The 22,050-nt window shown below is 47.9% G+C and overlaps 2 protein-coding genes across 2 annotated transcripts; both read left to right on the forward strand.

Annotated features, from left to right (window-relative positions):
- Window positions 1-289: 289 nt before the first annotated feature.
- On the forward strand, window positions 290-6,905 carry LOC111139748 (zinc finger protein 548-like). Its single transcript, XM_022492106.1, has 3 exons — window positions 290-322; window positions 5,904-6,687; window positions 6,850-6,905. Exons 1-3 carry the CDS (start codon window positions 290-292, stop codon window positions 6,903-6,905), a joined length of 873 nt encoding a protein of 290 aa, XP_022347814.1.
- An 8,084-nt stretch (window positions 6,906-14,989) lies between these two features.
- Window positions 14,990-20,950, forward strand: LOC111139717 (zinc finger protein OZF-like). Its single transcript, XM_022492074.1, is given in 3 exon segments — window positions 14,990-15,022; window positions 17,625-17,751; window positions 19,407-20,950. Coding segments are annotated over 3 exon segments (1,704 nt in total).
- The last annotated feature ends 1,100 nt before the right edge of the window (window positions 20,951-22,050 follow it).

Below are 22,050 nucleotides of genomic sequence, written 5' to 3' on the forward strand. Positions count from 1 at the left end.
CCAGCTTCCTGACCACGCTGACCAATGAGGACGCAGAGTGGGCGTGTCCGAGAGGGAGGAAGGCCAGGGGGCGGGCCTCCCCGCCGGCAGCTAGTGGAGGCCGTGCTCCCAGTCTGCGTCCGGAGGAAGGAGCTAGAACCTAGGGGAGCGGAAAGAAGGCACGTGTGCCCCGCGCGGGAGCGGGTTCGAGGTTCAGTGTGAGCGCGGCTGCTGGGAGCCGCGTTCGGACCTCCTGCCCGCTGCCGCCGTTATCGCCCGTCCCCTGGCCCAGTTGAGCCCGCACGTTACGATGGTGACGGCCGGGCTGGCGTACCCGGCTCAGGTGAGAGCGTGTGTTCTCTGGACCTCACCGGCCCGACCCCCAAGGGGGTGGGTCTCCTCGGGGCACTGACAGGCCCGGCTCGCCAGAACGCGGGCGTTCGTGGGCGGGGACCCATTTCTGGCCGCCGGTGGGAAGCGTGAGGAAGGGGCCGGCGCGTGGGAAGCCCGGGGCGCGCGTGAGACGAGCCTCGGCAGAGCTGGGGGTCCGAGCGGCGGGGTAGGGAACGGGAACGCGGGGTGGGTTGGCGCTGTGCGGCCCGTCAGCTGCTGCCCGGGGAGGACGGGCTTGGGGCGCGGGGAAGAAGGCTGCGAAGGACGCGGAACGGTGGTGCTGGTGTCCCGCGGCCGCGCGTGTGGCTGGAGCAGGACAGGGGGAAAGACTCTCCGTCGGCCTTCTGCCTGCGGGTCTGGACGCGCTGCGGCGGGGCGCTGCTGTGAGGAGCAGGCTTCCGGGAGAGCTTAGGAGCTGGGTTTCGGACACACTGTTCCCGAGCTCCCACAGCAGAGGGGACGCCCTGGCGGCTGCAGTCTCTGGTCTGGACTCCGCGGAAGCGGGCGCAGTGATGTCGGTGTCGTGACCGCCCGAGTCCTGCCCCAGGACCGAGACTGGCTCTCGGGTTTAAGCTGGAAAAATCTGGACGCTTCTTTAAGATAGGCCCTGAGAGGAAGGAACGGAGAGCTGGGGCTGGAGGGCGGGCGGAGCGCCTGCAGGCGGGAGGGTCCTGTGGTCCAGGGCTTTACGGCGGGAGGGGAAGTTGCAATGAGGAAGGAGCCCTGCTGAGGTGGGAAGGGGAGGTGTGAGGGCAGGTGAGGGGGTCTCTGCTCTGAGGCTCAACAAACTGACTACTCCCCGTGGAGCGAGGAAGGGCCAGCCTGGCTGGTGGAGCAGCGCAGGTTCATGAAGTTCTCGTAGGTGCCTCAGCTCTCCCAGGAAGTACAACTTCAAAACGCTGTAGCTTTAGCCAGTTAAACTTACACAAGCAATAGTTGACTGAAATGACAATATACCTGTGTGATAAAATGTATATATATATTTGGATTTTGTCATGGACTCTTGCCATAGATCTCCTAAAGCCCTTGGGATTTCCTGGGTGTTAGCAGTGGTTTTTCTTATCATAACTGTCCCCTTTTATCACACAGGAGTTTATCCTAATGAGGTGACTTGGGGTGGGACTCCTGGATAGCCTCAAGTTGGGGGTGGTCAACAGAAGGACCAGGTGATTAGAAGTTTAAACTTTCAGGGTGCCTGGTTGTCTCAGATGGAAGAGCATGAGACTTGATGTTGGGGTCAAGAGTCTAAGTCCCACGTTGGGTGTAGGGATTACTTAAAATAAAGGAGATGTTAACAGCAACAACAAAAGACATTTCAACTTTTAGCTACCCCCTACCTCCTAGATGGGAGAGGAGCTGGAGGTATAAAGACTTGAGCAGTGAGATTCAGGAAACCTCCAGGATGGTGAACACATTGAAATAATAGACGGGCTGTGAGGTTGTGCTTACTGGCCCTGATTGCCACTCCCATGGTGCTGCCACATAGATAAAAGAGACATCCTCAGACCCTTTGTTCTAGGCCCTGGGTCATCTTAGGTGCAGGGTCCTTAATCAAGTTCAGAAGTTGTATTGAGGTGTCCCATTTCTCTAGTCCATAAGGTGATGCAATGAAGGGCTTCCTGGCACAAGAGCCAACATGCCCACAAGGGAGTGTTCAGTGAACCACAGGCCTGTGTTAGATCTGCTGGGGGCAGAGACTGAGGGGCAGGAGTCAGTCGTCAGGTAGCAGCCTGAGGAATTGGGTCTGCTGAGTGTCCTGGGTCCATGGAAGGTTTGGAGCAGAGAAGGGAAGTGATCTGATTCAGGTCTAAGTAGGCTAGTCTGCCTGCAGAGTGGAGGACAGATTGTGGGGGTGCAGGTGGAGGAAGGGAGACCCCAGTGGAGGCCGCAGTCTTGGTGAAGGTTAATGGTAATGGATCATAGCACTGGCACCATAGTTGGAGAAAACTGTATTGTTTCTTGGCTATTTTGTAAGTAGGGATGATTTTTCTGCTCTACAGGATGAGAGAGCGTCTGGGATTACTTCGGGATATTTGGCTTTAGCTGGAAGCATGGAAGTGCCATTGCTGAGATGGAAAGTTCATAGCAGCACTGTCCGGAGCTCAGTGTTTGCCATGTTGCATCTGAGATATTGCAGGGATCTCTGAGTGCAGGTGACAGGTGGGCATCTAGAAGCAAACATCTGGATTTCAGGGAAGGGGTTCAGGTTTGAAGACACCCCTCAGTGGTGGCAGGCATGCAGACCGTGTCATATTTAAGAGGGGGCAGTCTGCAGATCATGGTGGTGATGCCATTACAGGGGAAGGATGGAGAGGATATTCTCCATGGACTGACCCACTTCTTGGGCACCTGGATAGGGATGGCTGTCATCACTAAGACATGAGGAGGTACAGTGACCACGGGGGTGGGGGTGGGGTATGGGTGTAAGGGAACAGGCCTTAAGTGGGAGTCCAGGTGGTGGCACAGGATTCCCAGGGGCTGGATGCAAGATTTATCGAAAGGCAGAGCAGGGCGCCTGGGTGGCTCCGTTGGTTGGGTGACAGCCTTTGGCTCAGGTCATGATCCTGGAGTCCCGGGATTGAGTTCCCACATTGGGCTCCCAGCTCCATGGGGAGTCTGCTTCTCCCTCTGACCTTCTCCCTTCTCATGCTCTCTCTCACTCTCTCTCTCCTAAACGGACAAATAAAATCTTTTTTAAAAAACTACAAAAAAAAAAAAAGAGCAGTAACAGAGATCAGATGACACTGAGTAAGGTGTGCTACTTTTTTCGCTCTACAGGTTCAGTTTTGTGACAACTCTTGCTGGAACCTGAAGCGTGTCAGATGGGATGACAGATTAGCTTAAGGGAAGAGGAGGTCAGCTGAGAGTCTCTTGGGCTGCGGTGGGAGAAGTGGGCCCGGCTTTGAATGTGATGAGGTGAAGAGACCGGTGTGAGAACAACACAAGCAGCACTGAGGAGGAGGAGGGTTTAGGGAGTCTGATGCCTACATGGACTAGAGTGGCTAAAGTTGGAAGACGGAGCCAGGCAACATGGGGCGGTCCTCAGAGCAGTGCTGGGACTGCGTCTAGCAGGAGGGTCCATCTGACGCCCTGGGATAGCCCGGGATCCTCTGGCATTTGGCAAGTACTGGCTGGGAACCACTTGCAGAGTGACATATGGGGAAGTCAGGTGCCTATGACAAGGACCAGAGGTATCAGTGGTGTTGTGGGTGAGTGGTTGTGACCTGGCATGTGAGAAAGGAGCGGTTCCATTGTGCAAATGCAGAGGAAATGTGAAGATGCACTCAGGATCCTTTGTACTCAGGGCTAAAGGCAGAAGGCTGAGCGTAAGTGACATATGTGGCATGATCTGTGTGATCCTAGGAGAGTTGACTGTGAGGAGAGTGGCAGGGACTCTATACAGCGGCCTAGAGCGTGGGTAAGACTGCCTCTCTCCCCATCTGTTCTTACTGATGACTGGCAACAGTGAGGCATTTGACATGACAGAGAGGGGTACCCTAGGGTGGGACCCGGTGTCTCCTCTGAGTTGGGGAGCTGTGGAAGAGGGCCATGGCCTTGGGGGTCTTGGCTAGAGAGGCTGCTTATGCACTGCTCTGCCCTCCTCATGACAGGGCCATGTGACCTTTGAGGATGTGGCCGTGTACTTCTCCCAGGAGGAGTGGGGTCTCCTTGATGAGGCTCAGAGACGCCTGTACCACATTGTGATCTGGAGACCTTGGCGCTTATAGCGTCCCTGGGTAAGGACCCTCATTCCCACACCATTGCCTTATATGAGGTTGTGCTCTTCTCCTTTTTCCAAGGATCTCTGTCCCTGCCAGAGCTGGGCCATGGGCATTGCTTCCTTCCCTGGTTTCCTGGCATAGGTGTTGCATTTGCTGGGCCTGGGCTTTATGAAACCCCAACATGTTCTGCCTTGAAGCCTCTCACAGAAGGGTTTGGTTTCTGAGCCTTGGACCTGCCTGATCGGTGCTGATTAGCCTTGCTCCTCCTTACTTTGTTGACTGTTCTCATTTGTGGAAGATCTCTGTCATAGGTTCTGCCCCCTTCTGTTTTGTGCACTGTCTGTAGGGAATTATAGACACTGACATGGTCAGTATTTGCACGGAACCCTAAATTATTTTTGCAGGACCATCCTCAGAATCCTCCTACCAATAAACTTCTTTCCTGTAATCTATCAGTGTTTGGGTCCCTCTGGGCCAGTGTCACCCACTTAACTGCCCTGTTTTCTCCTGAGTACATCAACCTGCTAGGTCCCAGAAAATTGCCTACGTTGAATGGAGGGGTACAGGAGAACCCTGGGTACCTGATAGCTCAGACACCTCTCCAACCATGGGAAGGGGGATTAATAGGATCCGGTGAGGAGGAGCAGTGGGAAGGCATAATTTCAGGATTGAGTATAAATCATACCAGGAAACTGTCCTTTGCTTACTACTGTTCTAGTGCCAAGACTTGTGGCCATACTTTGCTTCAATCCTTCTTCCCCACCCTTGACACTTTGCCCACTTGTCATTTCTGCTGTGACTTCTAGTCCCTGGGTCTCCCCTACATCTGTGTCCCTCACACCTTTCCCCTTTTTCTCTATCCACAGTGTTCTGCTACATTACCCTGCACTGTGTGTGTCATGAGATATGCACATAGCCCTAAACGATTGACCACCAGCTAAAAGGCAGTTGTCTTCTTCTGGGGTGGGACACATATTCTAAACAGTACACACTTGTCACAAACAGGCAAGGTCCTGCTGAGAACCTCTGACAGAGGAGTGAGTTGTACCAGACCTTTCTTGCTGGCACAGCACTCTATCCTACTTTCTTGCTAGTTGTGAGGCCCCTGTCTTCCCACACACTTTTCTATAACCATCAGATGCCCGGTGCTACACAGTTCTCCTTCCTGCACCTGCTCCTGGCTCCCTTGTCCTGAAAACAAACCCATGGATTCATTCTTGGTTTTGTCCTACACACATTTGTAATGGGCTGTCCTGTCCCACCAAAGCCTCATAAAACTTCACTGGCATTTTTCTGCTCTCAGGTTGTTGGCATGGGGTAAAAGCTGAGGAAGGTTTTTCTGAGCATTGTGTTTTTGTGGAAAGAGTGTCACATTCCAGGACTCCAGATTCAGGCCTGTCTATCCCAGGGGCTTGTTCCTGTGTTGTGTGTGTCCCAGCAGAGAAAGACATCTTGTACCTGGCTGAGCACGAAGGAGCATGTGCTGGGCTGAACCTGTGCACTCGTGGGCCTTGTGGAAAACTGTGCTTGTTTAGTTCATACTTAGACCAGAACCAGAAGCAGGACTGTGGCAAGGAGGACCTTGGAAGGGAGGACCATAGGGCTTTGTTCATGAAGAGCAAAATCCTTGTGTCAGACAATATTGTCACCTGTGGGGAAGTTGAGGATGGTTCCCTGGGCAGCCTGGGCTCTCTCCAGCACCAGGCCATCCCCAGTGAAGAGCATCCACCCAGCAGCAGTCGGAGCAAGGCAGTTTCTTACATTCCGTGAGGGCAACACAGCACGGGCGGGCAGGCCTGCCACAAAAAGGTTAAATTCAAGGAGCAGCAGAGTGCTCACACTGGAGAAAGCCTTCACGAGTGTAGTCAGTGTGAAAAGTCCTTCATCTCCAAGAAAAGACTTCTTGAGCACCAGAGAATCCACACTGGAGAAAGACTTTATAAGTACAGCGAGTGTGAGAAGTCCTTTGTCTACAAAAGCAGACTTCTTGAGCACCAGAGAGTCCACACTGGAGGAAAGCCTCACGAGTGTAGCAAATGTGGGAAGTTCTTTAAGTACAAATCTAGCCTTAATCAACACTGGAAAGTTCACACTGGAGAAAGGCCTCATCAGTGCAGTGAATGCGGGAAGTCCTTCATCTATAAAAAGAGACTTCTTGAACACCAGAGAATCCACACTAGAGAAGGGCTTTACAAGTGCAGTGAGTGTGGGAAGTCTTTCTTCTACAAAAGAATACTTCTAAGGCACCAGAGAATCCACACTGGTGGAAAGCCTCATGAGTGTAACGAATGTGGGAAGGTCTTTAGACACAGACCCAGTCTTCTTCATCACTGGAAAATTCATACTAGAGAAAGGCCTTATAAATGCAGTGAATGTGGGAAGTCCTTCATCCATAAAATGAGACTTCTCGAGCACCAGAGAATCCACACTGGAGATAGGCCTTATAAGTGCAGTGAGTGTGAGAAGTCCTTTGTCTACAAAAGCAGACTTTTTGAGCACCAGAGAGTCCACACTGGAGAAAAGCCTTTTGAATGCAGCCAGTGTGGGAAGTTCTTCGGACACAGCTCCACCCTCCTTAAACACCAGAAGGTTCACACCGCAGAAGGCCATCTCAGCACGGTAAATGTGGAAGGCTTTCATCCACAAAATAAAGATTTCTTTTGCACCAGAGAATCCACACTGGAGAAGAGTTTTAAGAATGCAGCAAGTGTGGGAAAACCTTCATAAAAGGGTTTGAATTCAATGAGCACCAGAAACTCTGGAGAAAAGCCATATGAATGTAATGAATGTGGGAAGTTCTTTAGACACTGATCACTGATCCACTCACATTCAACACCAAAATGTTCATGCTGGAGAGAGGCCTTGAATAAGTGTAATAAATATGGGATGTCCTCTATAGACAAAAGAAATCTTGAGCAAAGAGAATTCAAGCTGGAGGAAGAAGCTTTGAGTATAATGGATGTGGGAAATCATAGGAAACCTTGTCAGCCTCAAGGACTGTCAGCCTCAATAGACTTACTCAGCACCACAAAGTGGTGGAGAAAAGCGTTTCTGTGCAGCAAATGTGGAAAGTATTTTTTTTAAGATTTTATTTATTTATTAGACAGAAAGATAGAGTGAGAGAGGGAACACAGGCAGGGGGAGTGGGAGAGGGAGTAACGGACTCTCCACTGAACAGGGAGCCCAACGTGGGGCTCGATCCCAGAACCCTGGGATCATGACCTGAGCCAAAGGCAGACGCTTAACAGCTGAGCCACACAGGTGCCCCTGGAAAGTATTTTGGTGGAAGATATTGCTTCATCAGGCCCCAGGAAGTTCACAGTAGAGAAAACCCTTAGTAGTAGACAAACACCTTATTTTTTAAGCCATGTTGAAGTTTGGAGGTTATGTGCCCTTTGCAGGTTTAGGATAGAATTGTGGTTTGCCAGTGTGAAGGGGTGAACAGCTTTTGTGAGTCGCAGTGTCATGTCAGGAGCAGAGTATGAGTCAGAAAATACTTCTTATTCCTAATTTGGCATCCTTTGCATTGCTTCCTAAGACATTCTGGGAAATACTGCAGGGCTTTGTGATTAATAATGTCGCAGTGCGTTCCTGTGTCATAACTTACTAAGGGATAATCTGATAATCTGATAATCTGATACCAATCTGTTGGTATCAGTTTGCATTCTCACCAGAAAAACCAGAACCAGAGTTCCAGTTTCTTTATATTCTTGTACCTGGTATGGTCAGACTTCCTAATTTCAGTGGTGTAGTAGGTGTGTAATGGCACCTGGTGGTTTTAATTTGTATTTCCCTAAGATGTGGTATTTAGATGTTTTTCATGTGTTAATTTCCAGCTATCATATCTTTGGAAATTTCTGTTTGTATGATTTATCATGTTAATTACTGAGTTTTGACATTTGTCCATGGATTATGGTTAAAAGTCTTCTATTTTAAATATTTGCCAATATATTCTTCCAGTCATGGTGTTGTTTTTTTTCAATCGCTTTTCTTGTGAAAATAATTTTTTAAATTTTAAGGAAGTCAGATTTGTCCATTCTTTCACTGGATATTCTTTTGATCTTGTACATAAGAAATATTTGCTAAAAAAAAATTTGCCAAATTTAAAGTCATAATTTTCCCTTTAAGTTTTTTTTTACTGATGTGTATGTGCCTTTTTTTAGTTAATTTTTGGACATTCCTTAAAAAAAAAAATGGATATCAGGGGCACCGGGCTGGCTCAGTACGTAGAGCATGTGACTCTTGATCTCGGGGTCCAGAGTTTGGTCCCCACCCTGGACATACAGATTATGTCTGTATTATATTTAAAAAAAAAAAAAAGTAAAAAAGAAAAAAAACCATGGATACCCAAGAGCTGCTACCATATTGATTTAAAAGATTATTCCTTCTCCCTTGAATTGGCTTTTGTATCTTCACTGAAGATCTGTCATTTCTCTGTATGTTTATTTCTGGACTTTCTTCTATTGCATTTATCTATTTCTTATATTTTCATGTATTGAATAATTTGGGTTTTTTTAAAAGATTTTATTTCTTATTTATTTGATAGAGATCACAAGTAGGCAGAGAGGCAGGCAGGGAGAGATAGACGGAAGCAGGCTCCCTGCCAAGCAGAGAGCCCAATGCGAGGCTTAATCCCAGGACCCCAAGATCATGACCTGAGCTGAAGGCAGAGGCTTAACCCACTGAGCCACCCAGGCGCCCTGAATAATTTTTTTTTTTTTTAAATAATGTCTTGAAATCAAGGTCATGTTATTCCTATAGCAGTCTTTTTCAAAGTTGTAGTGGTCATTCTTGGTCCTTCACCTTTTCATATGAATTTTAGAATCCACTTGTCAGATGAATGGATAAAGAAGATGAGGTGTACACACACAATGAAATACTACTCAGCCATTAAAAATGAAATCTTGCCATTTGCAATGATGTGGTTGGAACTAAAGAGTATTACGCTCAGCAAAATAAGTCAATCAGAGAAAGACAATTATGATATGATCTCACTCATGAAGAATTTAAGAAACAAAGCAGAGGCATAGGGGAAGTGAGGAAAAAATAAAACAAGATGAAATCAGAGAGAGACAAACTATAAGAGAGTCTTAATCATAAAGAAACAAACAGGGTTGCTGGAGGGGATGACAGTGAGGGGATGGGTAACTGGGTGATGAACATTAAGGAGGGCATGTGATTGTGGCGCCTGGGTGGCTCGGTGGGATGGGCCTCTGCCTTTGGCTCAGGTTGTGATCTCAGGGTCCTGGGATTGAGCCTTGCATCAGACTGCTCAGTGGGGAGCCTGCTCCCCACACCCACCTGCTGCTCTGCCTGCTTGTGATCTCCCTCTCTGTCAAAAAATAAATAAATAAAATCTTAAAAAAAAAAAAAAGGAGGGCATGTGATGTAATGAGCACTAGGTATTCTATAAGACTGATGAATCACTGACCTCTACCTCTGAAACTAATAATACATTATATATTAATTAATTGAATTTAAGTTAAAAATACAAGAAAAAAATAGAATCCACTTGTCAATTTTCTATATCACAAAAAAGCCTACAAGGATTCAGATTGCATTTAATCTTCAATTTAGAAGAAATACTGAGTGTCCCAATCCATAAACATGATATGTCTCCTTTTATTTTAGATTTTATTAAAATTTTGATGGGGCGCCTGGGTGGCTCGGTGGGTTAAAGCCTCTGCCTTTGGCTCAGGTCGTGATCCCAGGGTCCTAGGGTTGAGCCCCGCATGGGGCTTCTGCTGAGCGGGGAGGTTGCTTCCCTTCCTCTCTCTCTGCCTGCCTCTCTGCCTACTTGTGAGCTCTGTCTGTCAAATAAATAAATACAATCTTTAAAAAAAAAATAAAATTTTTTTCACAGTGGGTTTTTTTTTAAGAGTTTATTTTTAAGTCATCTGTACACCCAAAGTGGGGCTTGAATCCACAACCCTGAGATTAGTTTGCTTTTTATAGGCCTCGCATATCTTATATATCTCCAAGTATTTTCTCTTTTGTCTGATGATGTTATAAGTGGTAAATTTTACATCAAATTTCAATTTGCCAATTGTTTGGTGTTACACTGAAAGAGATATTAAACTAAGGATAGAAGCAATCCTCTTCAATCTTATAAATGAGGTCTACAAAGAAATGCTTACAAGTATTATGCCTTAACATCCATTATTAAAATTTTCCATGATATTAAAACAAAGGGAAGATAGCTCCTCCTTTCTCTTAATTCAGTTATCCTGGAGTTCCAGTTTCATTCAGTAAGGCAAGACGATGGATATGTAACAGTTGGCAAAGAAGAAATAAACCACCTAAAATATTTCCCGTGTTGTTGTCTTCACTTCGAGTCCAAATGTAGATACCAGTTTACCACCTCCACCCACCCCAAACTCCTGACTTCATCACCCATTCGCTGTTCTTCTTTTCTTAGGACCCATCACCTTCTATTACGCTATGCAACTTAATATAAGTTATGAATTGCATATTGCCTTTTCCATCAACTATGGAGTAAGTTCCAGGAGGGATTTTTTTTTTACATTTTTGCATTATATATTCCATGTTCCTAGAAATGTGCCTGAAACACATGAGGTATATAATTGATGTGGTCTTTTTATTTTTTTTTTTAAAGATTTTATTTATTTATTTGTCAGAGAGAGAGCGAGCGAGCACAGGCAGACAGAGTGGCAGGCAGAGGCAGAGGGAGAAGCAGGCTTCCCACAGAACAAGGAGCCCGATGTGGGACTCGATCCCAGGACACTGGGATCATGACCTGAGCCGAAGGCAGCTGCTCAACCAGCTGAGCCACCCAGGCGTCCCTGATGTGGTCTTTTTAAAAGATTTATTTATTTTAGAGAGAGAGCAGGCAGGAGGGGCTGAGGGAGAAAAAGAAACCTAAGCAGACTCTATGCTTAGCTCAGAGCCCAACGCAGGGCTTAATGTCATGACCCCCAGATCATGACCTGAGAGTCAGAGGCTTAACTAAGGACACCACCCTGGCGCCCTGCAGCCATAATTGATGTTTTAAAATGTTGAACAAAATGACAAAGCACATTTAACATTTATTTGCCCAGCTCTGGATATACTTTTTAACTTCACCCACAGTGTCTTTTCCTTCAGTTTCACTAACCTCAGCGTTTTCAGGAATGGCAAAAAACTTTCAAATCTTCTGAAAAGCCCCAATAGGCATTTGATTGGCTTTCGTCACTCACTTATTAGATCTCAGATTCCTTTCCTTACATTCTTTTGGGATTTTGATTGTTTATTTCTAAAGCAAGTTTTCCCATTTCAGTTTTTGCCACTCCTGATGGATATCTTCCTAAGTACTTTTTAATAGCTTTCATTGGTTTGCTCAGTCTGAAATGTTTTCTAGTTAATCTCTACTCCCCATGCAGACACTGTCACTGCACTTATAGGTGAAATGATAATCATTTCCCAGCAAGCAGATAAGATCCTGGAATTCCAGAACTTTGTCTCGGTGTATACATCCCCCTTGCACAGATGCTGCCATGGCCATCCCTGTCCTCAGAGCAGACAGTTTGGGAAGGAGCTCTTTTCAGGTGTCTGATTCTCTCCCTCTTATTCTGCTCCTTCCCCATCTGTGTTCTCCCTCTCAAATAAATAAATGTTTTAGTGATGAGATCACATTTACCTTTATTTTTATGTACTAATGGTACAGACATTTAAGTGCCATGTATTTAAAAGTTTATTTTTTTCAGATTTATTTATTTATTTTAGAGAGAGAGCACGGGCAGGGAGGGGCGGAGGGAGAGTGGGAGTTGTTTTTTTTTTTTAAAGATTTTATTTATTTATTTGACAGAGATCACAAGTAGGCAGAGAGGCAGGCAGAGAGAGAGGAAGGGAAGCAGGCTCCCTGCTGAGCAGAGAGCCCGATGCGGGACTGGATCCCAGGACCCTGAGATCATGACCTGAGCCAAAGGCAGCGGCTTAACCCACTGAGCCACCCAGGCGCCCGAGAGTGGGAGTCTTAAGCAGACTTTGTGCTGAGTGCAGAGCCCAAGGTGGAACTTGATATCATGATCCTGAGATCACTACCTGAGCTGAAATCAAGAGTCAGACGTTTAACCAACTGCACCACCCAGGCAACCCAATAAATTTTTTTTTTTTAAGATTTTATTTATTTATTTGACAGAGAGATCACAAGCAGGCAGAGAGAGAGGAGGAAGCAGGCAGAGAGAGAGGAGGAAGCAGGCTCCCCTAGAGAGCAGAGAGCCCGATGCGGGGCTCGATCCCAGGACGCTGAGATCACGACCCGAGCCGAAGGCAGCGGCCCAACCCACTGAGCCACCCAGGCGCCCCCCAATAAATTTTTTTTAACAAGTTGATAATGCATATTTATCAGTAAAAATACATCCATATACATATGTGTGTGGTTTGTTTTAGATGCTTCTTGTTCTGTGTCCCTGACTTTTCCCTGCATGTGTTTGTGTGTGTGTGTGTGTGTTCATGTTCATTCTGGACCATAGTTTTTTTTACTTAAGAATATATTCTGGAAGAAAGTCTAGTCAGTTGTGCTATAATGGAATGTATGTGTTCCTGAAAACCATCAAGCTATGCCAAATCCAAAATAAAAATCACAGGGCTTGGGTCCCTGGGTGGCTCAGTGGGAGCTCTCTCAAATAAATAATAAATAAATAATAAATAAATAAATAAAATATTTTTTTAATAATAAAATATTTTTTAAAAGATTTTATTTATTTGACAGACAGAGATCACAGGTAGGCAGAGAGGCAGGCAGAGAGAGGGTGGGGAAGCAGGCTCCCCGCTGAGCAGAGAGCCCGATGCAGGGCTTGATCCCAGGACCCTGGGATCATGACCTGAGCCGAAGGCAGAGGCTTTAACCCACTGAGCCACCCAGGCGCCCCCAAATAAATAAAATCTTAAAAAAAAATCACAGGGCTTATTGAGATTCTCAAAATGTAATCAGTAAAACATGAAAAAGAAGATAGAATCCTAACAAACGCCATAGCACAGTTTTACACGTTTAAAGTTTGAGAAACACATAAATACTGTAATAAATACAGGGTTTTAGCCTGAAATTTGTAGAAGTGGGTATCAGAGGGTTGCAGTTGTGAGTTATTTTATGAAGTAATGGAAGGAAGTTTACTTAAAATCAGTTGCCTAAAATTTACCCACAAGAAGTGAATGGGCTTGGCTCATAACACATGGTGAATTGGCGTAGCCAGTAGATATTTGACTTGTCCTTATGTGTTGCCAGTGGCTTGAGTGGGGGTTCTAGGAACTAGGATAATGGAGCTGTTATGAACCAAGATGATGACTACTGGAGACAGCAAATTCAAGCCCATCTGGACAATGCTGAGTAGGTGAATAGAGGTATGTGTCAGTTCCTGGAGGAAGTGTGATGTATAGATATAAATTTTGGAGTCCTAAGTACAGAGAGAATTATCAGAGACAAGCCTTGTTGAGGTTCCATTGCAGTGCATGTACATAGAAGAGAAGTGAGATCAGAGACCTGAGCCTCACTTGGCGCTCTCTTTTGTGTTCACCTTTGTGCTCCTCCTAGTCCTCCTATCCTGTCTTCCTTGCCCTTTTCTGGCTGCTTGATCTCCTTCCACCTCAGCAAGCTTTTTTTCATCTCTTTTTGGCACTTTCTCTACCATTGTGTTGGATTGTTTTAACCTGGCTCTCCGCACGAGTGAGTGGTCCTGGTGTCTCCCAGTGTCAACTCCGTTATCCCCTGCACAAATGGCTCCCCACACCCAGAATACAGAAAGGAGCTCTTTCCCCCTCCTTTCAGTTTAAACATGTACACAGCTCCTTTATCAATTTAATTTTTGTTCCCCTCTAATCCTCCCTGCCCTCTCCCTCAGTTTTATTGATACATGTAGAGCAACAGGAGAACAGGAAGCATACATTTTGTTAGTGGGTCACTGGCCATAGTGGTGAGTTGTGCCATCATCATTTCGTAAAAGTAATTGAGTATATTTCAGGATATGGAGTAAGAAATATGCTATGGATAAAACAGTATGGCTCACTGGGTTGGATGCAGTCACCGATAATTGAAGCAGGAAAGCTATTTTCTGAGGAAACTGGAGCCTGGCTTACCCTTGTCCACCTGCTTCTGAGTGGCCAACATCCATTCCTGCTCTATTTTCATTGCCATGATCCTATCCGGAGTCTTCTCTCCTGCCCCTGACCTAAAATTCTGAAACTAGCAAAACTGACTGCAAAGTTTCGGGGTACATGCATTTGAAAAGCATGTTTATCAGCTTCCAGCTACGGAGCGAACGCTTTTTGTAGAGTAACGATGGAATGATGTGTCCATTTGAATCTGTGTCCTTTCGAGGCCATCTGAAATAATACCTTTGGCCTCTGAAGCAACCTGGCTTCGTGGAGTCTGAAATAACATGTTTCTAACACTTTGACGATCAGTTGCTGCAACGGACCCAGAAGTGCAGGTGCTGAGCTTTCTTGCGGAGGGGAGCTCCGGCCTGGTTTGCCAGGCCGTTTCCCAGCGATCCTCGCGGTGCTGCCTGGCTTGCGGGGGGGCGGTGGTTGTGGGTTCATCCTTCGTGGGGGGTCTCCGGAGCTGTGGGAACTACATCACCCAGATTGCCCTGTCGGAGGGCCGGGCGGCGTTGAGCCAATGAAGGCTCAGAAGAGAGCACTTCTCTCAGAAGAGAGCAACACGCCTTATTGGGGCGGGGCTTCTGGCGTCCCCCTCTTGGCGGTCTTTTCATCTTCTTTAGAGCTTACCTTGGTTTAGAAGATGGTGCAGCAGTGGTTTGGGAGTGAGGTGATAGGATCAGAGGAGGGGCAGGAGGAGGCGCTGTCCCCGCCACACAGATTTGGATCCAAGACTCGGTGACGCCGCCGGGACTGCCCGCGCTGGGGGCCGGTCCCGGTGTCTGCTTCTCCGGCAGAGTCCGATGGCGGCGCCCGCGCCCAGGGACTCGGCTGAAGTAAACGCTCGTCCCCCGGGCACTTCCCGGCGCCCCCCACCCAGACCCCGAAGGCCCGAGCGCGGGGCGCCTGTTCGCGGCCCTGCGGCCCAGGCCCGGGTGTCCCGGACAGGGAGTCGGAGGTGGGCGGGGGCCGGTGTGTGAGCGCGGTCGGGCTGCGTGCGGGCGCGGGCTGCGTGCGGAGCGGGCTCCGGGCTGAGGGGCCGCCGGGTCGGGGCTGCAGGGCGTCTGAGAGGGGAGGATTCTGCTCTCAGGGGACAAGCGTGAGGCGGAGACGCCTGGAATGGCGCGCCGAGGTGCGGGATCTTCGTGAGGACGCTGGACGCCAAGGGGACTTTGGCCAAAGGAGGGACCGGATCTCCTTGAGGGTTTTAAGTGTCGCGAAGGTTGCTGGGAAAGAGAATAGACTGAGGGGCGGGGGTTTGATGAGGACACTGGGGTGCCGGAGGTGGCGTTCTCGTGCAAGGTCACACCCCTGGTCAGAGCCCTCTGACCCTGAGGCACAAAGGTTAGCGGTCTGTGGAGGTCACCTGGCCGCAGGGCTGGGCAGGCATATGGGGAGCTCTGAGCCTGTGGAGCCTGGCCATGGCCCCTCTGTCTAGGGCCTGCCTCTTTGGCTGAAGAAAGGCTCCTGAGGCCCACACGGATCCGTGGAAGATCTCGGTCCCTTACTGGTCCTGAACCCTCCCAAATGGTCTCTGGAATTCAGTGTCCGGGGACTCTGCCTGCTGTTCTCACAGTCCTTGTGTCTGGGAGACCTTGGAGAAACTCCAGGCGTGGAGTCCTGAGTCTCCGAGTTACATGGAAGGATTCTTGTTTCTGGCAACCAGTTGAAGGTGTGGAAGGTTATTCAGGAATAGGTGCCAATGCCTGCAGATCCTTGGAGGGAACTGGATTTCCCTTTTTGCCTCATGGAAACAAGGGGACAGGAACAGGACTGGAATGCCTGCCTTTGAGGTCAGATGTCAATTCTGGAGATAATAGAAGGTTTGATTAGGAGTAAAGTGATCTTACCAAGGTTTTAACAGGCCTCGTGTGGCTGCCCAGTGGAGAATGGACTCTGGGATAGGAGGGAGAAGAATGACAAAGAAAGGCCTGTAATAGGCCTTGCAAATGTTGTTGGGCATAAATGGTGGCCATCAAGGTGGGAGAAGTGGTTGGATCATGGACTCATTTTTTTTTTTTTAAGTAGGGGAAGAAAGGAAGGAGTCGGGGATGACCCCAAAGGTTTTGGTCTTAACAGCTGGAAGGATGGAAGTTCCATCAACTGAGATGGAGTAGTCGGTAATGGGAACATTTTCAGTGGGAATATCAGGAGGAATATCAGGAATATCAGCCCTGTTAAGCCCGAGACATTTCGGATACTAGTAGAGGCATTCAGTGGGCAGTTGCACACATAGGTTGGTAGGGAGGGGGTTTCAGCATGGAGCCATTCCAAAGGTGATTGCTGCAGTATCAACCGGAGGGGAGCTGCGGGTTGCATTTGGGAAGGTTCTGGTGGTAATACTGTTAGCAATCCAAGAAGAAAGTGGTGTGAGCCTAGAACGCGGTCTTTGGGTTGGGCACCTGGTTGAAGGTGGAGAGTACTGGGTACTGGTGAGGGAGAAAAGTGGCTGGGAGGGAAGTGTGGACAGGATGATCTGGTAGGTGACCAAGGTTTCCAAGGCAGAAGTGGACATGAGAGGAATGTGGAGAGACAGGAGTAACTGAGGCAGGATAATGTTCCCCAGGATTTTGTGGTGGCCCTTGGGTAGGGCGTGGGATGTTTCAGTCAGGATGGTAGGTTATTTCAGAGTCCGCTGTGGTCATCTGTGGGCTTTTAGGCCTGGGATAGGGGACCAGTGGGGCTGAGTTTTGAATGAGGTGTGACTGGGTGTGAGTGCGTGTGACTGGAGGGCTCAGGAAGTGCAGCCCAGAAGTTGAAGAGGGCGAGATGTCTGAGATGTGCATGTGATTCTGGTTGGTGAGGTTGAAGCAAAGAACAGAGCCAGCTTTCTCTCTGTGAAGTGGAGGCTTTCACAGCAGGGTTCTGGACTGCCCTTGGTAGTGGAAGCCATCGGAGGTCTGGATAACGTTGGATTATATGTGGATTCCATTTGAGTCTGCCAAGCAAGCACTGTCTGAATGCCATGTGCTAAGTGATGCGGGGAGAATCTAGGGAGATACCTGTGCTATGGGGCAAGGGGGTAGTTGTGGTGGCGGAGGGAGTGCGCCTGTGGGCTCCAGAGATGTAAAAGGTACAGTCTGTGCGTCACAGGTACAGTGATGTGCATGTGGAGAGGGAATGTGAAGTAATGGCCCCAGGGTCCTGGTATTGCAGACTTAAGGTTGAAGGGAAAGCCCAGTTTGGTTGAGTCTGGAACACTTCGTCTGGAGAACCGCAGGGGTATTGCTTAGCAGGAGCATTGGGGCCGTGTCTGCCAGGCCCAGAGTTTAGCTGGCATTTATCAGATGTCCTGCTGTTGTTGCTGAGGGTTGTACACAGTGATTAATGGGACCATGAGGAGAGACCACCAGTGGTGCCAATGGGGCAACTCTGTGGGGGAAGGGATTGTGGGTCCTTGGGACAGGGTCTCTTTGGGGTTTCATCTGTCTCTGTCAGGACAGTGTGATATTTGAAGACGTGATTGTGTACTTCTCCTGGGAGGGATGGGGTCTCCTTGATGAGAATCAGAGACACCTATACCATGATGTGATGCTGGAGAACTTGGCACTTGTGACCACCCTGGGTAAGGCCCTCATTCCCTCCACCAGGGACCTGGACTAAGCCTTTCTGCTTTTATCCCAGGGATAGCTCTGTCTTTCTCCCATCACAAACATGGGCATTGCTTCCTTCCCCTCGGTTCCCTGGTCAGTTGCAGTCCTTAGGGCTGGGCTGAATGTACTGCCCCAAAGCCTCACTGGGAAGATACGCAGGGTCAGTAGTCTTGCAGTTACACTAATGGCTTCCACCTTGCTTGCCTTTCAACTGTCTGTCTGACTCTGTCCAAGTCCACGGCACCTCTCTGCCTGGTTTTGCCCCTTCCTATAGGTGATGACATTTCCTGTCCCTGCCTGCTCCAGGAACTGTAGTCACTGACATGGCCAGTACTTATGTGGACTATGGGCAGTTCTTACGGGATCCTCCTCTGAGGATTTCTTTGTAATACTAGTCTTCTTTCCTATGGTCTGTATGTGTTAAGTTGCTCTGGGCCAGTGCTGGTCACTCACCTGTCTCACCTTTCCCTTAAAACTTGCATCATGCAGGTCCCATTTAGTTCCCAAACCAGGGGATATGAAGGAGAGTCCTTGGTGCTTCCCAGGATGAACATGACTCCAGCCATAGCAAGGTGGGCTCAGAGGAACCCTGGGCCTGAGAAGTGTTAAGTAGGAGAGAGCTCATCAGGGTTGTGTTCAGATGATACCAGAAACCTGTCCTATTCCACTGGTGGCCATTGGTTACCTCATTTCTTCTTTTACTTCCCCATTCTTGACACTTGCTAATTTGTCATTTCTGCTCTGATTCTGGTTAATTCCCACCTATCTGGACTCCACACACTACCAGTTCCCCTTACTGCTGCTTCTGTAGTGCTTTCTCACATTACCCTATACATTTTGTATCATGAAGTGTGCACATATCCTCACATAGTTCTTTTTTTTTTTTTTAAGGATTGTATTTATTTATTAGAGAGAGAGTGCACGAGTGGGGGTAGGGGCAGAGGGAGAAGCAGACTCCCCACTGAGCAGGGAGCCTGATGCAGGTCTCCATCCCAGGACCCTGTGATCATGACCTGAGCCAAAGGCAGATGCTTAACCGACATCCCTACTCAACATAGTTCTTAAACCAGCTCTCTTACACTTGGATTTTCCTGAGCTTAGATACACCTTTCTGCACAGTTGTCAGCAAGGATTTACTGAAAGCTATTAGCAGAGGATCCTTCTGCCCCTCCCTATGCCACATCCCATCCGTGTTTCTTTACCTGGAGAGGCCTCCCTCACTGTCTGACCTCCCTCACTGTAGAGGCCCAGTGTTGCACAGCAGAAGCTGCTTTTTTTTTTTTATTTAAGATTTTATTTATTTATTTGAGAGAGAGAGCAAGTGCACAAGTTGGGGAGAGGGGCAGCAGAAGAGAAGGAGAAGCAGACTCCCCACTGAGTGGGAAGCCTTATGCTGGGCTTGATCCCAGGACCCCCGGATCATGACCTGAGCCTAAGGCAGAAGCTTAACCAACTGAACTATCCAGGTGCCCCACAGCAGCAGCTTCTTTACCCTGACCCCGGCTCCTTCATCCTGGAAACGGTGCCATCAGCACATTCATTGGTCTGTTGGACCCACATTTATGATGGTATTGCCCCCTTCCCACTACTGCCTATGTATACTTCGGTAGAATTTCTCTGCTTTCAGGTTGCTGGCATGGAGCAGAGGATGGGAAGATACCTTCAGAGCCCACTGCTTTTGTAGGAGTATCACAGGTCGGGACTCACCATGGAGGCCCATATCCCCAGAAGGCAGACCCCTGTGGGATATGTTATCTGGTCTTAAAAGACATTTTAGGTGTGGCTCTGCATCAGAGAACATGTCCCCAGTTGAGATCTTACAAATGTAGAAAACCAGTCAGTTTTATTGCAGACCTTCACCAGCATGGGAAGCAATGCAGTGGAGAGAAACTGTTGAAATGGGCTTTGTTCGTGAAGAGCTGCAGGTCACATGTGTCAGGGAAGTCCTTTACCTACGGGGAGGCTGACAAGAACTTCCTTGCCAGTTCAAGGGAGCATCAGCACCAGGCCACTCATAATGGGCAGAAACCAGACAGTTGCACCATGTGTGGGGAAGCTATTCACAGTGGGAAGAGCCGTTACAGTTGGTGTGAATTCAAGAAAACCTTCAGCCACAAATACACTCTTGTTCAATGCCTGAGTGTCCGCACTGAAGAAAGGTCTTATGAGTGCAAGGAATGTGGGAAATCCTTCACCCGAAGGTTTAACCTCTTTCAGCATCAGAAAGTCCACACTGGAGAAAGGCCCTATAAATGCAATGAATGTGGGAAATTCTTCACCCACATTTCCAGTTTCATTCAACACCAGAGAATTCACACTGGGGCAAAGCCTTATAAGTGCAGCAGATGTGGGAAATTCTTTGGCCAGAGCTCCAGCCTTATTGTACATAAGAGAGTTCACACCAGAGAAAAGACTTATGAGTGCAGTGAATGTGGGAAATCCTTTAGCCAAAGCTCCAGTCTCCTTAAACATCAGAGAGTTCACACTGGAGTGAGGCCTTATGAGTGTAGTGAATGTGGAAAATGTTTTGGTGACATCTCCAGCCTCATTAAACACTGTAGAGTTCACACTGGAGAGAAACCTTATGAGCGCAGGGGATGTGGGAAATCTTTTAGCCAAAGTTCTGGCCTCATTCAACACCAGAGCGTTCACACTGGAGAAAGACCTTAAGAGTGTAGGATATGTGGGAAATCCTTTACCCGCAACTCTGGCCTCATTCAACACAAAATGGTTCACACTGGAGAGAGGCCTCAGAAGTGCAGGGAATGTGGGGAATTCTTCAGTGACACCCAGTTTTCTCAACACCAAAAAATTCATATCAGAAAAAGGCCTCGTGAATGCAACAAATGTGCAAAAGCTTTCAGCCGAAGGTTTAACCTCATTAGACACCAGCAAGTTCACCACCATATAGAAAGGCAGTATATGTGCAGCAAATGTGGGAAAGCCTTCAGTCAGTGGTCTGCTCTGATTCAGCACCAGAAGGTTCACAGTGCAGATCAGCTTTATGAGTGCAATGAATGTGGGAAAGCCTTTAGCCGAAGGTGTAACCTCATCCGACATGAAAAAGTCCACACTGGAGAGAGACCTCATGAGTGCAGTGAATGTGGGAAAGCCTTCAGCCGAAAGTCTCACCTCACTGGGCACCAGAAAGGTCACAAAGCAAAGCCATAGCCATGCAAGGAGCAGGCTTTCTGCATGTTTGATATAATGACGTTGGAGGAGAGCCTTTGTGAGGGAGATATCTTCCTGAAGTTGAACTTATACATCAGAATATACACCACAGGGAAGATTCCCTGTAAGTTTCAGGTATGGGGGAAGCTTCTAGGAACCATGTTGTGCTTCCTAATCAGCTTGGGGTCCTTGCTGAAACTGTGACTGCCAGTTTTCATGGTATAAGGCAGCTCTAATTCCTGAAAGGCCCCCATGGTATACATCAATTACCCCAGTGTTTAGGGAAATAGATCTCTGTTCTGTCTGGAGAAAATAATGAGCAGCCTGAGTCTTACAGTGATGTCATTCCCTTCTCTCTAATTAATGTGTATACCTGACCCAGTTTTCTCCCAAAAGACCTAATCTGGGTTCTGCTGGTGGCTTGCAAAGAAGGTTTGTCTTCAGGGACATTGTTTTCATTTAACACTTGTGGTGGGTTTTTTCCAGTCTCCATGTCACCAACCCATAAACTGCCTGCCTATGATTTGTGCAATAATAAAGGCCTTATTGTTTAAGCCACCTTTAATCCTGGGGGTTGTATTCACCAAGAGACTGCTTTGAAAACATCACGAAGGTGTAAACAGCTTGTGTGGGAGTTCCCAACTTTGGTGCACCTCAGAAGACAAAGTGTGATGGCAGAGAATAACTCTTCAGTTTGGGCTTAGTTCACTTTGCTGTCCAAGGCCTTCAAGGAAAGACTGCTGGCTTTGTGCCACTAATATGAAGCCTGGAAGCCAAGATTTTTTTGTGGGTCCAGATTGTGCTCACATTGAGGAGCAGCTACTTGTGAAAATCCCCCGTGTTTCTGGGATTGGTTCCATTGTCCATAGTGCATATCACGTAAATACCACATGGCTAAGGGGAATCTCTTCCCCAGGTCCTTCAGAAGAGCCATGTGCCCTGATGCACAGGATTTAGTAGGGTAGTGGTACTGGTTTTAACACTAAAGGGCTCACAGGAATCACAATTGATGAGAAACATTGGATTGATAGGGAGTGCTGGAGCCTGCAGTCAACTAGACAGAACATCCCTCTTCTAAAATTTCACCCACAGCTATTCCA

This window comes from Enhydra lutris, unplaced genomic scaffold (assembly GCF_002288905.1).
Source record: "Enhydra lutris kenyoni isolate GAN:26980312 unplaced genomic scaffold, ASM228890v2 scaffoldscaffold114, whole genome shotgun sequence".
NCBI lineage: Eukaryota > Metazoa > Chordata > Mammalia > Carnivora > Mustelidae > Enhydra > Enhydra lutris.